The sequence below is a fragment of the Camellia sinensis genome, chromosome 2 (genome assembly GCF_055761805.1).
Source record: "Camellia sinensis isolate YWXY chromosome 2, ASM5576180v1, whole genome shotgun sequence".
Classification (NCBI taxonomy): domain Eukaryota; kingdom Viridiplantae; phylum Streptophyta; class Magnoliopsida; order Ericales; family Theaceae; genus Camellia; species Camellia sinensis.
Genome location: NC_138962.1, coordinates 171,109,735 through 171,128,164, shown reverse-complemented (window position 1 = coordinate 171,128,164; position 18,430 = coordinate 171,109,735). Strand labels below are relative to the sequence as shown.

The 18,430-nt window shown below is 34.2% G+C and overlaps 1 protein-coding gene across 1 annotated transcript; it reads right to left on the bottom strand.

The window, feature by feature from the left end:
- Positions 1-227: 227 nt before the first annotated feature.
- Positions 228-4,753, bottom strand: AAE3 (AMP-dependent synthetase and ligase family protein). Its single transcript, XM_028241242.2, has 4 exons — positions 4,386-4,753; positions 3,122-4,172; positions 1,913-2,016; positions 228-790 (listed from the first exon to the last, which is right to left on the bottom strand). Exons 1-4 carry the CDS (start codon positions 4,584-4,586, stop codon positions 572-574), a joined length of 1,575 nt encoding a protein of 524 aa, XP_028097043.2. The 5' UTR covers positions 4,587-4,753; the 3' UTR covers positions 228-571.
- Positions 4,754-18,430: the final 13,677 nt, after the last annotated feature.

Below are 18,430 nucleotides of genomic sequence, written 5' to 3'. Positions count from 1 at the left end.
TATCACAAAAAAAGTCGCTAATTATAAATTTTAGTAACAATTTATAAAAATCATAATAAAAAAAGTCACTAATTGTCAATTTTTAATGGCGTATACAAAAAATGACACAAAAAAATTATTTTAACGACGGTTTTATTAGAACTCATTTTCAATAAATCAATATTTGAATTAAATCCAATTATTAGGACCAATTAGTAATTTATCCCAAATTAAACAAACAATCAAACTAGTGAGGCAAAAATAAAATTGAACTTGTGATGATTTTGGATAGTACATATGACGTACATTGCACCTAAAAATAAAAGAACATTCACTCTACCATCCTTTCAACTTTATAACCAAACAATTTGTTTGTGTGTAACAAAATGTTTTTATTTTTATTTTATTTTTTTGGATTCAATGACACTGAACCTTCTGGACTTCTGAAAATGTTGAAATCTCCTCTATCCCTCTTCGGAGACTTTGAATTTCTTCCAAGCCACGTTCTTTTTTCTTTTCTTTTCTTTTGGGTTCAATGGTAGATCACTAATACGACACGATTTATAATTGCAGACAAGCACAAAGTGTTGGTTTAGGCTCCAAACTTGGGGACCTTAGCAGTAGAGATTTGAGCAAGGAAGTGCTCTGCAACAAAGCGGCGTTGGATTTTCCCAGTAGCGGTCTTTGGGAGAGAATCGGTGATGAACACCATCTTAGGGACCTTAAAAGCGGCGAGATTCGTCTTGCAGAACCTCAACACCTCTGCCTCATCAATGTTTGATCCTTCTCTAGGTATGACAGCACAATTTATCTGTTAAGAAAGAGATGTTTTAAATGTGGTCTTAACAATTGTATAAATGCATAACATGTGAGAGAGAGATTGAGAGAGTGAGAGAGGACCTTGACGCTGTGTTTGGTTGGACGATTTGAGGAGGAATTTGGAAAATGAAAGAGAAAAGTTAAGTGAAATGTTAATAAAATATATCTACATTTCATCTAGTTTCATACATCTTTTCTCTTTCTCTTTCCAAATTCCTCCCCAAATCCTCAAACTAAACACAGCATAAAGCTTAAGGCCCTACATACAAAAATTATTGGAAGGATGATGACAACAAAAAAAAAAATGTTTTGGCTGACCAAAGCATTGGCATGGACTAATGTGGGATTATGATCCGGACACGAAACGGTCTGGTCTGCTTAGGTTTGGATGAATCCGAGTCCCTTCCAAACAGAACATAATTGTTCTTATAATGAATATTGTTTTTTTTAAGTAGTTGATCCAATCATAGTAGGGGACATAGAATCATGAAATCATGTAACGTGTACACGATGCAACCACTTCCCAAATGGAAACAAACATTTCAATGAGACAGTTTAAAAATAACAACATTACAAGTAAGGCTGCAAACAAATTGAGCCGAGTCAAGTTTTACTGAGTTCGAACTCGGCTCGTTTATTGAGTTCAACCTCAGCTCGATAAGGAATTGGACTCGAACTCGCTAATATTAATGAAACTGGAACTTGTCTTGGCTTGATAATTTTTTTTTAATATTATTTATATTATTTAAATAAAGATAAACGGGCTGAACTTATGTAAGTTCAAGCTCAGCTCGTTTACTAAACGAATCGAGCCGAATTTGTTCATGATCGTTTACTAAACGAATCGAGCCGAATTTGTTCATGAACAGTTCGATTCATTTGCAACTCTAGTTACAGGTACAATATTTTCTTCATGCGACATACAAAAAAGACTTGCACGTCCTATAAAAATGAAATTAATTTTTTACTACCGAATTGAAATGCAATTTCTCAAAATGGAATATCAACGGACAATTATGTATGTCCTCAAGGTGGTTTTAAGTAACTGTATGACTCATATACTGTTGAAGCATTGCCTTATGATGATATGAAATTATTGGACTTTATTTTTTACCTCTTCGCCATATTTGTCATCAGGAACTCCAAATGCAACCGCTTGAGCAATGTCTGGATGAGATAGAAGGACCGCATCCACTTCAATTGGTGAGATCTTCTCTCCTGAAAATAAGTGTAGGGATAACAAAATGTTAAAATTGATGACATCTTCTCTTCTAAATGAAAATATAACTTTATCCCAAAAATTTTGCAACCTTTTCTCTTGATGCAATTTTTTTCTTCCTTTTTTTATCCCTCTAATATTATTACCATCACAATTTGATCTAAACATGGGCTCATGACACTAATTGGGTAATTGGTACAACAATTGACAAAGTTTACAACAAAATACTTGTGATTGTGAGATAAATAAGTAAAGACAAATATATGTGGTGTACTACCTTGTTTTTTTTAAAGCTTAGTAGTTTAAAAAGTAAAACACAATGCATAAATATGTGAATGGTGTGGTGTGAAGCTACCAAATATTTTGTCATAGAATACAATTTAAGCAATAATTAAGGTATTCGCTTAAAAGATTTGGGAGACTTGGAAAATATGGCAAAGTCATTTTCAATAACTTTTTTTTTTGCCTGGTAGCCTAAAAAAGTGGTCAGTTTCAAGGAACAAGTGGGAGGCAAAAAACCTGACGATATAACCAACGCCACATTTGGCCAAGTGCTAGCCAATGAGACACAAACCCAAAAAACCAAAATACTTCCTATCAAACAAACTTACCAAGCTGACCTAACCAAAGCAAATCAAACCAACAATACAGTCCACAAAAAAAAAAAAAAAAAAAAAAAGAAAAAAAAGAAAAAAGAAAAAGAGGAGAGGAGAGAATTATATATATATATATATATATATGAGGTGGAATTGGGTTTGTACTAGGAGTCTCGTTTTAATTATTTAAAATATTAATTTTATCAGGTGAATTGTATATATTATTTATAAGAAAATCGTTACAATTATTTAAAATATTAATTTTATTAGATAAATTATATATATCATTTATAAAAAAAATTAAATTAATCTGATAATAATATATGATAAATTGAAAAGATTATAAGTAATTTATTTATTTATTTATTTTTTGTGAATGATGTTCACAAAATAGTCAACAAAATAGAAGATATTGAAACGAAACTCATGAAGCTACGAACCCAAACAGCATTTGAGCTAGAGACAATTCATCTCCTTTTAAAAATCTACATATATCTATATATATTACCTCCACGGTTGATAAGCTCCTTAATCCGCCCAACAAGATGCAAATATCCGTCCGAGTCCAAAAACCCGAGATCACCGGTGTGAAACCACCCGAACCGAAAAGCCGATTTATTGGCCTCGGGGTTGTTCTTGTACCCTTTAGTCACATTTGGTCCCCTAATACACACCTCCCCACTTTTCCCAGCCTCTTGTTGTACACCATTTTCATCTAATATAGCCATTTCCTGACCCACGGGTTTCCCAACCGACCCGGCTTTGTGCGGACCATCTTCGGGTAACGGGTTTGATGACATAAGATGGGTCGCCTCCGTCATAGCATAAGCCTCCAATACCGGCGCCCCAAAAGCCTCCTCAAGCCGGCTCAATATGGCTGGCGCAAGCGACGCGCTGCAGCTTCGAATAAACCGAAGCTTCGGGTACGCTGGTTCGGGTTTGCTGAAGTGGCGATCTAGAACGATCTGGTGGATAGTGGGAACAGCAGTGTACCACGTGGCTTTGTAGTTGTTCATGTCTGACCAGAATGTTGAAGCCGAGAACCTTCCGGCGGCTGGGAGAGTGACTGCGGCTCCGGCGCCGAGTGAACTCAGTAACCCAGCGATTAACCCATGGACGTGGAAGAGCGGGAGGACGATGACGGTTGAGTCTGACTCAGTGAGTTTGTATACCGATTTGATGTTTTGCACGGAGGAAGCTAAGTTGATCTGAGTCAATGGCACGCCTTTGGGTCGACTCGTGGTGCCGGATGTGTGAAGGAAGAGTGCGGTGTCTGAGGGTTGGTTGATGATTTTGGAGACCGAGTCAAGGTTTAACTCGGAATGAGTCGATGATGAGAGAGAGACTTCCGAGTCGGCTTGAGGTAGTGCGGCTGTGACGTGTGTGATTTTGAGCTTTGACGCCGCGGCTTGAGCCCGCTCGTTTCCTTCTTTTGATGTTATGAGGAGTTTGGACTCCGAGTCGGAAAGGTAGAACTCGAACTCGTCCGAGGTGTAAGCCGAGTTCAGTGGCGCAGCCGTGGCACGAACCCGAATTACGGCCAAAAACATGATTATGAACTGTAAATTCATTAAAAAAAAAATCACTAATTAAACGAGTGAAAAGAAAAAAAAAACTGTTTGGCTACTAAGAAAATGAAGGAAAACAAAAATAAATTAAAACCTCAAACCTTGATTAATTAATTCATTATTTAATAGAAATGAATGATCCAAACTAATGCAATTTATTAGAATCTATTATTTTATTTATAATTGTGAATAAAAGATTGAAACCTCGACGGTGTTGGGGAAAGTGAGAGCGACGACATCACCGGGCATAACGCCGGCGGAGAGGAGGCGAGAAGCAGCATGTTCGATGAGTTGATGAAGGCGATCGTATGTCAGATCGAACTTTCCGGAAACTGAGATCGCTCGCCGGGAGGGAAATTCTCCGGCGACCTTCTTTAACAATCCGGTGAGAGTTAAACTTTCCATATCTTTTTCTTTTATGTTAGAGAGAGTAAGAGAGAGAACCAGTTAAAATTAAGATGGAGAGAACAACACATAGGGGCGAGAATAAATAACCGAAGATGAGAAGGAATGGCGAAGAAGCGTTTGGGTTTCGCTTCTCGCACGCGTTTCGAGATCAATTTTGATTATTCGATTCATTATTTTTTAATAATTATATAAAAAATTAAAATTATTAAATATTAATAATTATATATTTAAATTAATTTATATTACAAAAAATAATAAACTTACATATATAACTATTTTATCGCGACCTAACACTTGAGATTACGGAAATGCCCCTATTTATCTATTACTACGGTCTCATTTGGTATGTAATACTTTTACTTTAAAAGTTACTTAAAAAAATTAAAAAATTTATAACTTATATTAAAAAATCAAAAAAAAAAATTCTCTATATTTTTTTGTATATATTTTCGTAAAATGTTAAAAAATTATGAAAAAATTAGTTTAGAGTCCCTCTCTCATTTTTAGTAATAGAAGAGATTCACAATTTTATTTTGTAATGTCTAAAGTCCCTTAACACTACACCCATATATCACAGAGAAATTTGACTCTACCAAATCAAAACTCATTTCTCTCTCTCTCTCTTTCTTTCTTTCTCTCTTTCTCAACTTTTCCATTCTGAGACCTCTCCAATTCTGTCAAGAAATCCAATCAAAAATTGAATCAAAGTCCTCTACATGAATGGCTCGTCGATTCACATCCATCCTCAACACAACTCCACACTCGATCACCATCACGATCCGTAACGTACATGCCCTGACCCAGAGATGGCGCTCCGAAAGCCATCATTCTGATTTCTGGCAACGGAATCAGACCTCTGGTCACCAATGCCGTCATGCAGGTTATGGGGGCAATGCATGCGTCGGTGTACTTCGATCGCTACCAAGTTCGAGGTGATATGAAGAACGCGTCTCCGGAGGTGATTAAATCGATCCGCAAAAACAAGGTGTTCTTGAAAGAAGGTTTAGGGTTTTTGAATCTAACGGATCAATCACTAGCTTTTGGTTCTTCTTCCTCCCACCTTGATTACTTGATCGGATCTACAACCACGCCGGCCAAAAAGGCTCCTTCTCCGCCGTTGGCGATGCCTTTGGTGTACCAGTAGCCATCGCTAGGGCTGGTGGTCTAGCTGGTGGTGTTTCTTTAAAAACAGCTGTCTTCGGTGGTGGATGATTCATATTTTATAGGGAATTGAAAAAGTAGAGGTAGATGACTGAATTGGAGAAGTAGGTGATGCAATTCGCTAAAGATTTGGAGGCTAAGAGGATGCAATTGTTTAAGGATACTCAGGTTCAGCTTGAGAATATCACGCAAGCTAAGTGGTCAGATTCGAATGGTGACAGAAAATTAAATTTTTGAGTTGTGAATTTCTCTGGGTTGAGTGATTTGGAGATGGGGAATTTCTCTGATTTGAGTGAATTTCTCTAGGTTGGTGAGGGAAATTTCTCTGATTTTGAGAAAAAATTTCTAGGTTGAAGTGAGTCTAGAGAAATTCTTCCTTGGTCTAGAGAAATTCTCCTCTTAGATAAATTTTAAAAGAATCGAATTTTGTTTTTTGGTTGTACTCAGTGCAATAATTTTGTGTATAATCTGTCTGGTGTGCACATTTCTTGAAGTGAGTCTAGAGAAGTTCTTCTATGATAAGAATTTTTCTGTGAAGTTTAGAGAAATTCTCTAGATTTCTTTAGTTTAAACTCAGAGAAATTTCAAAAGAATCGAATTTTGTTTCTTGGTTGCACTGAATGCAATAATTTTGTGTATAATCTGTCTGGTGTGCACATTTCTCTTTGCATCAGTGCTGGTGGTGTTTGGTCCTCTTTTTTTTGAGTTAAAAACCATAGCTATTAGTTCTTTACATAATTTGAAAATTTCGCTGGAGAGAAACAAAGAATTTCTCTGAGTTAGAGAGAATTTCTCTAATCCAGAATTTCTCTAGGCAAAATTTTTTTGGATGAAATTTCTCTCGATCAAATTGAGGAACCTTAGACATTATTAAAACATTAGATATCCTTTATGTTATAAAATTTAATATCAGGACCCTAAAAATAAACCTCTAAAAATATTCTAAATATACTAATTTTTTATTTTTTATTTTAATTAAAAAATTATTAAAATAATTGGTTTACAAACGAAGCCGGTGTCTTCTAAGCGTGTTCCCACATGTTTTGATAGCGTAGCTCTCGAGCGAAGCGGTGGACAGTAGCCAAGCCGGAATGCAGAACCAACCAAAAATTACCATGTGTTTTTACAACACACGATTTCCTCTTTTTTTAGAAAAACCAATTAATCGTCAGTTTTATTTGGGTTTTTGATGGAGATTATTTTAAATTAAAAATTAAAAATTAAAAAATTAAAATTAAAAGTATGCTTCACTTAATTTTTAAAAAAATTAAATTTTTTAATTTATTAAAATTATTTTTATCTAATAAACTATAAATAAAACTTAAATAAAATAATTTAACACAAACTTTTCTATTAAAATAAATTATAAGCTATTTTCATAATCCGGTGATTGGTAACACTAATTTGGTATTACTAAACTACTATTAATGAGATAAAAAAATAAAAAAATAAAAAATAAAATCAAGACACAACAACACTATGATAATAGATAAAATCTATTGTCATATCATTAGTGCCACCTTTAATTACTGGTCGCAAGTATTTTTGTTTCATAATCTCCACTAAACGCGTCCAACGTTTGACCCACAATTCTCACCTGCGCATTTTGTTGCCTTTACTGACAAATCTTCCTACGGTTGGCCCTCTCCCAACTCTGGCCTACCCCGAATCTCACCTTCGCATGCTGATGCACCCTCCTTTCCTTTATCATAATCTTGATTCGGGTCCTAGAGTCAAACGGTTTGAATTACACTTAAATTTTAAATTTAATAATTTTTTAAAATATTATGAAATCGTATATAATTGCATAGCATTTACTAAGTTTCAAAAAGTTGAGTTTATTTTTCGAAAAATTAAGTATATTTTTTTTAATATTTTATGTAAATTTTATATTCTTTAGATACACCTAATTTAAATGGGAATTTTTTTTGAAGATCCTTAATATTAAGATTTTATAGCATAAAGAACACTCAATATTTTCATAATATCTAAGGTCTCTCAATATTGATCCAGAGAAAATTCGATTAAGAGAATTTCTCCTGACAAATTACAGAGAAATTTTCAAATTTTTTTGGACATATCACAGAGAAAATTCTAAATTTTTCTGGACACATGATAAAGAAAAATCCAAATTTCTCTGGACAACAATGAGGACTAGTGGTCTACTTCAGAGAAAATTGGGTTAGTCCAGAAAAATTCTCTAGTTTGGATTAAATTTTCTTTGGGTTGAACTAAATTTTATCTGGGTTGGTCCAAAGAAATTTTTTGGTTTGCACTGAATTTTCTCTGATTTGGTCCAGAGAAATTCTCTAGATTGATTTGAGAGACCTTACACATTCTTTCATTGGCATTTCATCAAACACTTTCTTTGCTAAATCCATGTCTCCAGCTCTGTGCATATTTTGCATATCTTCAAAAAAAGCTTGTGCAGAATCAGAATCAAGTATTTTCTTTGATGAAATATGATCATTTGTCCAAATTTGAAAAAAAAATATAGCAAAAGTATTTTGAGGGTAAGAAAATCCATGAATTAAAAGCAACATTTACAATCTGGAAAGATGCGAATTGTGTGTAACTCATTCATAGCATATTTATTATATTGAAGATATATAAAATTTAATTGAAGACACTTTATCATTTTTCTTTCTGAAACTCCAAAAACTATAGTTGTCCTTAATGTAGCTAGGGAAGCTTACAAAACTACTGCGTGGAAGCCACCCATATAACAATGGTGCATGTTTTGAATTTTTGTCTACCATGGCACATCTTTTTTGTTACCATGACCCTCATTTCGAAGCTCTGTCCACCACAACTGGAGTTTGGAGTAACCTCGAACTGACTCATTGGTGGAGTAGTAAAAAGTGTAATATTCACGAACCTTCGCAGCTCAGATCGCGGTGGTTCAACTTAGATCGCAACATTCCGGTGACGACATGGTAGAGATAGAGGCGAAGGCGAAGATCAGAATGTGCACAAAAAGAGGGGGTTTGGTTTGAATAGAATGAAGATCGGAAAGAGAGAGGGAGAGAGAAAGAGAGAGAGAGAGTCAAATTTCTCTGATATGATGGTGGTGTTTGGTGTAGCTGTTAAAACAGATTATAGATTATAGCTTAACAGATTATAGATTATGACTTTAATCAGAAGCGGTTAATCTGTTTGGTATAGCTGTTGGATTATAGATTTAAGTTGCTGAGTAGTGTTTGTTAAATAAGCTGTGAAGTAGCTTTTTCAATTAATTTTTATTTTTTATTATTCACTATTTGTCTACATTTTTCATAAAAAATAATAATAATATTTAATAGTCCATTTGAGTCTTTTTCTATTTTTAAAAAAATAAAAAATAAAAAAATCTAAGAGTATAACCGTGAATTAACATGTTCACAGCAGAAGCTGATAATCAGAAGCAAGGGGTGAGCAGCTTCTCAGAATCAGCTTTTTTGACTTAAAATAAGTTGTTAGAATCAGAAGCTGTTTGAAATAAGTTTAACCAAACAGTCCAAAATAACTTTTTAAAAGCCAGAAGCCATAAGTTGGCTTAAAAAAGCTGCACCAAACACCCCCGATATATGGTGTGGGTTTAGGGACCTTAGATATCAAAAAATAATATTGTAGATCTCTTCCATTACTAAAAATAGGAGAAGGACCTTAAACTAATTTTTTCAATTTAAATAGGTTTAAAAAATATAATATATACATAATTTTTTTTAAAAAAAAATTCACTAAATACAAAAAATATAAAAAAAAATGAAAATTCAATACTCAATCCATTCCAAAATATTAGTCCCTTATTTCATTTTTCATTATCTCAAAATACTAGTCCATTTTCAAAAATCAAGAAATAAAATAATATGAATTTACCATTTTACCCTTCCTTTAAATTCATTAATAACACAAAAAATACAACTATGATTATTGATATTTCAAAAAAAATGTATTATCAAAGGATAATTTTAGAAAATTAATTTTTTTAAAATGTAATAATTATACTATCAAAAAAAATTAGATTTCTCAAAAGGAACAATTATTTTGAGACGGAGGAAGTACATTTTTTGTGTTTTGTTGTATTCAATGAATATTTTAAAGATTCTTGTACAATTTTTTTACTTTTTAATTTAATATATTAAAATTAAGTGAATTTAAAAAAATATATAAAATATTTATTGAAAATTTAGAAAATTATTTTTGAAGACTGAAAACAAACAAGGTGATTCTGATCCTACAATTTTTTTTTTGCTATTATATATTTCTTATATATATATGTATGTATGTATGTATGCATGTATGTATATTATGTATAGGTATATAAATTTTTTTTGACTATTGACTACTTTATCAAACATCTCTTCTAATTTATATTGACGTAGAAAACACATTTTATCATATTAATCATTTTTTTAGTCTTTTAAAATTATACAACATACATTATCATTAACAATAAATTTTCATTTTATTTTGAATTGAAAGGAGGTGGATCGCGATTTTAACAACTTTGTATGGAGCTATCCTCTTACAACATTTGACAGGTAATAACTTTAAATCCAAACATTTAACTTTTGTTTGAAAGCTTATATGCGAAACACATTTTTGGTGTGTATTGAGAGTTTGTATAGTGTGCAAATATAACTTCTCTTATAATTTATCCTTGTTTTAATCATGTAATTTTTGTACCAATAATAAAATTATCGGTTTGACATCTCCAATCCTTTAACTAAAAACTTTTATCAAATTTTAATTTAGATAAAAAATCACTCAAAACACCCGTCCTTTGTTCATTGACCTAAACGTATATCAAATAAATTTCGGTTTATTCAGATTTTTAATCAAAGCAAGGGAGGCTGAAATGTTTAGTCTCAAATTAACCACTTGGTCAAACTTATACCGGAAATTTATGCTTAAAATCTCATTTTGTCCATTGCGGTTGATATCAAATAAAAGTCTTTTTTTTTTTTTCAAAGGTTTTTAGTTTATAGTGTTGGTCTCATATATATATATATATATATATATATATATAAAAGTTTTGGCAACTATAATTTTGACTTGTTTCAAAAAGTTGGTTAAAAATTAATTTTTTAATTTTTTTTTTTAAAAAATATGTAAAAAAGTGGTGTTTTAAAATAGATTAAAAACTAAAATTAATTTTTAATCAAATTCTCAAAATAGTCAACATCAATTGAATGTGGTCTTTTATTTGGAGAATGGATGGCAACCCAGCTCTCTTGTGGTGGAGGGATATCTAATGGTTTTCCAGTCAATTTTCGTAAACAGAGCGGGAAAATGTTTTTTTAAGGAAAGCAGAGTGGATAAATTAGATCAAGTACCTTAGAGAGAGAGAGAGAGAGAGAGAGAGAGAGAGAGAGAGAGAACCAGTCAAAATTAAGATAGAGAGAGAGAAACAAAGGCGTTTGGATTTGAGAATTGGGATGGCAAAGAGGAGTTTGGGTTTTGCTTCTCTCGTGCGTCCGAATATGGTAGACTTATTTTGAGGGAAAATATTATGTATTATATGTGCTTTACAATTAAATGCGTTTGATTTCAGTTTTTATAATTTAGTTTTTTTGAAAGAAAAAATTAGTCTAAAGTTCCTCTCTCATTTTTAGTAATGAAAAATATTTACAATATTATTTTTTGATTTCTAAGATCCCTCAACTCACACCCATCTATTTTCTGATGTTCCTCGGCATTGTCGTCTTCGACCCAAACTAGACGAGTTCTTCTTTTTTTTTTTTTTTTTTTTTTGTTACAGGAAAATTCTCCCACTTTTTCGCAAGTCCAAAGCAGCGCTCTTTAAGGAGATCATCAGAATATCTTGTTGTCCGTTCTGAATAAGAGACTATAACCTGGATGAGTTCTTGCTTCAAGCAGCTGGCATAGTTTTCGTGGTGGATGCTTTGGAATTCTTGCCAAACTGTTGAGCAGCGTCGGAGTATGTGTATCATGCAATATGTGATATGTATCCAAACATGCATATGAACACGTTGTATGATGAGTCCAACATCTGATGTTTTATGTGGAATAGGTACCTTTATGATATTTTGACCAAGGCAAGTGTTGTCAGGAAAAAATTCCAGTACTTATCCTCAGCAGCAAAGTAGATAAAGTGATTGCACATACCAAGGAGTTCATACAAAAACAACTCGAAAAAGAAATGTATGAACTCGAGGTTAATGTAGGCATATGATTATTTGATTACTACTGCTTCTGTGCTGTTATAATTAGATCATCTTTCTTAAATAGTTATGGACTTGGTCCTCAGTGATATATATATATGTTGAAAAACAGAGTTTGTTATTATAATTTAAAAAAAAATATAATTATTATAAATTTCTCTGCATTTTTATGTTGTACTTTTTATGTGTTTTTTTTATTGAACATGTTATTTTTTGTCTACTTTTCTTAGTAACCAAACAAACTTTATGCTTTATGGTTCACTTGAAATGTAGAGAAAATTCAGAAAACATCTCTAAATTGGAATCCAAAGAATTTCTCCGGCCTTCCCTAAAAAGTCCAAAGAATTCTCTAGATATATGTATATTGCTTGGATTGATGTTCATGGTAAGTTAAAAAATTTGAGGGTTTGTTAGTAAAGATTGTATTGTTGGCTTACATATTACACAAAGTCAGAGAAATTCTTTGTGAATAAAGCTAGAGAAATTTGTGAAGTCAGAGAAATTTCCTGGATCAATGTACAATCACCAAGTTCTGTTCATAAAAATACAACTCTGTTGCAAATAGAGAGAATTTCTCTGGTTTCAATCCAAAGAATTTTCTATGATCTGTGTGGTTTGGAGAGAATTTCTCTGGTTTTGGACTAGAAAAAATTGTGGGTTTGTTAGTAAAGATGGTATTGTTGGCTTATATATTACACAAAGGCAGAGAAATTATTTGTGAATAGAGCCAGAGAAATTTGTGAAGTCAAAGAAATTTCCTGGATCAATGTACAATCACCAAGATTTGTTCACAAAAATACAACTCAGCTGCAAATAGAGAGAATTTCTCTAGTTTCAATCTAGAGAATTTCTCTGATCTATCTGGTTTGGAGAGAATTTCTCTGGTTTTGGACCAAAGAAATTTGTGAGTTTGTTAGTAAAGATTGTATTGTTGGCTTACATATTACACAAAGTCAGAGAAATTCTTTGTGAATAAAGCCAGAGAAATTTGTGAAGTCAGAGAAATTTCCTGGATAGCCATCGAAATTTTCTCTCCACAATTTTCTCTGGATTTCTTTGGTATTCAGAGAAATTTCAATTTTCTTTGGTATGCACCCAGAGAATTTCTTTGGAGAAAATTTCAATTTTCTCTGAAGAGAATTTCTTTGGGACTGAAATTTCTCTGGCACGATATTGAGGGACCTCGACATCATGAAAATATTTGATATCATTTATGCTATAAAATTTTAATATCAGGGACCTTAAAAAAAATCTCCCCTTTTGAAAATCATGTTTTTTTTTTTTCGTTTTTTGTTTTTTTTTTTGTTTTTAGTGAATATTTTTTAGATTTTAAGTAATTTTTTTTACTTTTTTAGATACACCTTACTTAGATGTATTTAAATAGTAAAATATTTATGAAAAAATATTTTAAAAAATTAGTAAATATACAAAAATGCAAAAGACGTATTGAATTTTTTTATTTTTTTAAATATTTTTTGGTATTTAATGTATTTTTTAAAGATTTTTTTTCACAAATATTATACTTTTTAAGTGTATTTATGTTAGGTGTGTCTAAAAATTTTAAAAAATTATTAAAATATAAAAAAAATTATTTGAAATATTAAAATATAAAAAATAAAAAGTAGAATTTTCTGAAAACCAAAACCAAACAAGCTGATACATAATTTTATTTTTTTGAGTTGTAATTAAATATATATATATATATATATCATAACTAAATGAGTCATAACTAAAATAATGTCATAATTAAATTTTTTTTTTTGTTGTTATAACTAAAGAACAAAATGACATAACTAGGGGTACATATGGTACATCATTTTTAAATGGGTATATATTAGAATTTTCTTATTTTAAGATCTATTTTGGTGATTCGAACTGTTTTATTTTTTAGTATTTATTGAGTAGAATATTCATATAAAAAATTAAGGCTGTGTTTAGCAGAGTTTTTTAAAATTAATTCTACCTTTACATTCTAATGCTATGTTTGGTTTGAGTTTTCAAATCATGGTTTCAAATCAATTTCAAAATACATTTTGAAAACATATTTGGTAAAGTAGATAATTTTTGAATTTTTTGTCTACCCAGTCATTTGCCCGGGCATCTTCCCTAATGTTCAACCAGTTGATCGGAACAATACTCTTTTTTTTTTTTTTTTTTTTTTTTTTTTTTTGCAATTGCCTATGGCCACCTCTTATTTGAAATTTTTTTTATTTGTTTTTGATATTTTTTAAATATATAATTTTTTTTTAGACCAAAATGATAAAAAAAAATTTTAAATTGAATTTTAAAAAAATTTTGGTTATAAGTTTTAAATAGAATTTTCGATAGAGTTTTAAATTGTATATTTGGTTATGAGCTATAAGTTTATCAATTAAGTTTTAAAAACTCTTGTGAAATTCTCCGTAGCTCGAATTAACCGAGGCTCGAGTGGCTCGAAAACTTTCTCTCTCCTCTCCATTACTTTCCTTTCCGTTCCTCTCTATTGTTCAAATTTTGAAATTAAATAAATAGATTTATGAAGAAATCAAATTATATATATACTAAGAACACATGCTAATAATTACAACTAAATTTCAACAGAAATACACAAAACAATAAAAGGGTAAAGAGACGAAACCGAAGCCTGCACGGAAGCAGTTTCCTTAAAACAGATTTCGCCGCCTCACTGGTCGAGTGCTTGAGGAATCCCGGCGTCTGTCTCCCAGGATATGACAGTCAAAACCAGCTACGGCAGAAGCACTCTCTGTCTAGCTTAGCGAACAAAACAGTGGCAGCACTCTCTCACTGTAGAAACTTTCAGGCAAACTGACTTGTGAAATGGAAGTAAAAATTTCTGTGTTTGAGACTTGACAGAAGGGTCTCAATTTATACATGTATAGGGGAGAGAGGAAGAGCCTCCAGCCTTTATGGCTGTTTATAATGCACCATTAAGCTCTGCAATAAAGGCAGGAGTTACAAACCCCATTAATGCAAGAGTTACAAACTTCATTACCTTTTTTCCATGAAGCTAACTTCATGAGGTAATTTCTCATTCAAATCTCAATGGTTTTTGGCCATTCTATCTGTGGTGTAAAGATCTCAATGCAAAGTATCTAGGCTCACTTGGACCCAACATAATAGATGGTTGGGACCCATTTTAATATTTAACCAAAAAACCATTTTTTCCAACAATCCCCCACATGAATAAAAATTGACCGAATGACTCAACAAACGAACACCGTTCAACAATAATGACTCGGAGAGAGAGTACAACGGACTAACCCCGACATCAAAGAAGGTAGCTTTTGGCTTTGAACCTCTCCCAGTGAAAACCTATCGAGTTTACTGGCTGATCAGTGAATAAGAACTGCTCTGCCGTTTATGTAAACTGAGACAATAGATCTCACACGGGAATTACTCCTACCACCATTCTGTTCTCACTGGTGTGCCCTGTGTGGCCCTGGACACTAGCCTGGTTCAGCGAGTGGTTTCAAGGAATCTTGGCCTGCCCAATTCTTCTAGAAGCGGCCCCACTTCACACTCACATAGGTGACTCTACTTGAGTATCCTGTTATACTCAGCTCAATAGCTTAACACACTAGAGTCATTAAAAGCTCAGCTTAACCTCTACACTTGCAGGTATCACTGATAGAAGGAATGGCTGGAGGTTTAACCTCCTCAGTGACATACCACCGTTACACGCAATTAGGTTGTCCCATTGAACCTAGATCTTGGGATCTCCAGTCAACTAGGTTGGGTTTCCATTCCGGTAACTTCCAAAGGCCTCAACCCCATTCCTTTTGACGACGTTTCGACTAACACTCGATTTAACCCTTTGGTTAGCGGATCCACAATGTTATCCTTAGACTTTACATAGTCTATAGAGACAACTCCATTCGAGAGTAGTTGTCGTATGAAATTATGTCTACGACGGATATGTCTAGACTTTCCATTATACATAGTACTCTGTGCCCTACCAATTGCAGATTGACTATCACAATGAATACAAATAGCAGGCACAGGTTTGGACCAACTTGGAATATCTTCAAGGAAATGGCAAAGCCATTCAACTTCTTCCATTGCTTTATCCAAAGCAATAAACTCTGATTCCATCGTTGATCTAGATATACACGTTTGTTTGGAAGATTTCCAAGACACCGTTGCTCCACCAAGAGTGAACACATATCCACTAGTGGACTTTGAGTCCTTTATATCTGATATCCAATTTGCGTCACTATAGCCTTCAAGCACCGCTGGATATCGAGTATAATGCAGCCCATAATCCCGAGTGTAACGTAAATACCTTAACACCCGCACAATACCCTTTCAATGAGAAGCATCGGGATTACTTGTGTATCTACTAAGCCTGCTAACTGAATAGGCTATATCCGGCCTAGTACAACTCATCAGATACATTAAACTTCCAATTACCCGAGAATATTCTAACTGCGAGACACTTTCATTATTATTCTTGGTAAAATGTAGACTTAAGTCTACAGGTGTCGATGACACACTCGTATCTGATCCACTAAACTTCTCAAGTATCTTATCAACATAATGAGACTGAGATAGTACAATTCCGTCAGAGATTCTGGTAATCTTAATTCCCAAAATAACATCTGCAATGCCCATATCCTTCATGTCAAACTTAGAGTTTAACAACTTCTTGGTAGTTTTGATCATTTCATCGTTACTACCTATAATGAGCATATCATCAACATATAGACACAAAATGACATAACCTCTGTCAGTGTCTTTAGGAATGGCAACGGGGCGGGGCGGGGCCGGGGATCACCCTCCCCGTCCCCGATCCCCGAAACTACAAAAATCCCCGTCCCCGGCCCCGATCCCCGACGGGGAACACACCACTCCCCCTACCCCCGCCCCCAACGGGGATCGGGTTTCCCCGACCCCGGAAAATCCCCGTAATCATCATCAACATCATCCAAAAAAAAATTTTCATCAACAAAGACATTAACAGCAACAGCATCATAAAAAAAAAAAAAAAATTTCATCAACAATATCAACTTATCAAGGCATGTACAAACAGTTTTGCATCAAACACAAATTATTTGAAAGCCAAGTCTAGTATCAATATGTTTGGGTCAAAGGGGGTTTTGGCAGCAACATCATCAACGAAAAAAAAATTAAAAATAAATAAATAATAGATAGAAACAGATCTGGTGGAGAAGCATAGAATCGACGGTGGCAGAGTGATCTTCTCAGATCTGCCATGGCAGAGAGGGGGAGGCGAGAGGCGACGGAGGAGGAGGCCGGCCTGCGAGAGGCGACGGGGGAGGATGCCGTGATGAGTAGCAGCAGCGGAGGAGGGAGATCGGCCGAAAATAATGGAGGAGGAGGGAGATCGGCCGAAGATAATGGAGGAGGAGGGAGATCGGCTGAAGATAATGGAGGAGGAGGAAGATCGGCCGGAGGAGAAGGGAGATTGGACGACGCCGTTAGTCTGCGCAGAGGGAGGGAGTGAGGGAGGGAGAGAGAGAGAGAGAGAGAGAGAGAGGGGCTGAAATAATATTAAAATGTGAATGAGTAAGAGCAGAGTCAAAATCAAAACATATATATCTCTTAGGTACATTCGGGGCAATTGTCGGGGATAACTCGGGGCGGGGTCGGGGCGGGGCCGGGGCTGGGAAATCTATCCCCGTCCCCGGCCCGAAAATTATCGGGGATTCAAATTTTAATACCATCCCCGACCCCATGGGGATAATTTTCGGGGAAAACCCGCTCTAATCGGGGTCGGGGGATCGGGTCCCTGTCGGGCCGGTTTTAAATTGCCATCTCTAAGTGTCTTTGACATAAACACACTTGTCACATTCGTTGATTCTAAACCCATTTGACAACATTGCGTTGTCAAACTTCTCATGCCATTGTTTAGCCGCTTGCTTCAAACCATATAAAGATTTGACAAGTTTACAAACTTTCCTGCTTTGCCCTGGAGCTGAAAATCCTTCAGGTTGCTCCATGTAGATTTCTTCATTCAAATCTCCATTTAAGAAAGCTGTCTTTATATCCATCTAGTGAATTTCTAGATTGCACAAAGCAGCAATCGCAATCACCATCCGAATGGATGTTATCCTAGTAATAGGTGAGTACGTATCAAAGTAATCCAGGCCTTCTCGTTGCCTGTATCCTTTGGTAACGAGCCTCGCTTTATACTTGTCAATTGACCCATCGGCCTTCATCTTTCTTTTAAAAATCCATTTGCAGCCTAAAGGCTTACAACCTGGAGGTAAATCTACCAACTCCCAGGTGTGGTTCTGTAAGATGGAGTCAATCTCACTTTTGATCGCTTCTTTCCATAATGGACTCTCAGGAGAAGTCACAGCTTCGTGGAAAGTTTGAGGTTCGTTCTCAACCATATAAGTTAAGAAGTCTGGACCAAAAGATTTGGATATCCTAGCCCTTTTACTCCTTCTGGGCTCATCTAAAACCTCAATTTGATCATCACCTGAATCATCAATATGATCATCCTCACTAGCAAGCTCATCAAATTTCTCCAAAGACCTTGGAACCCTT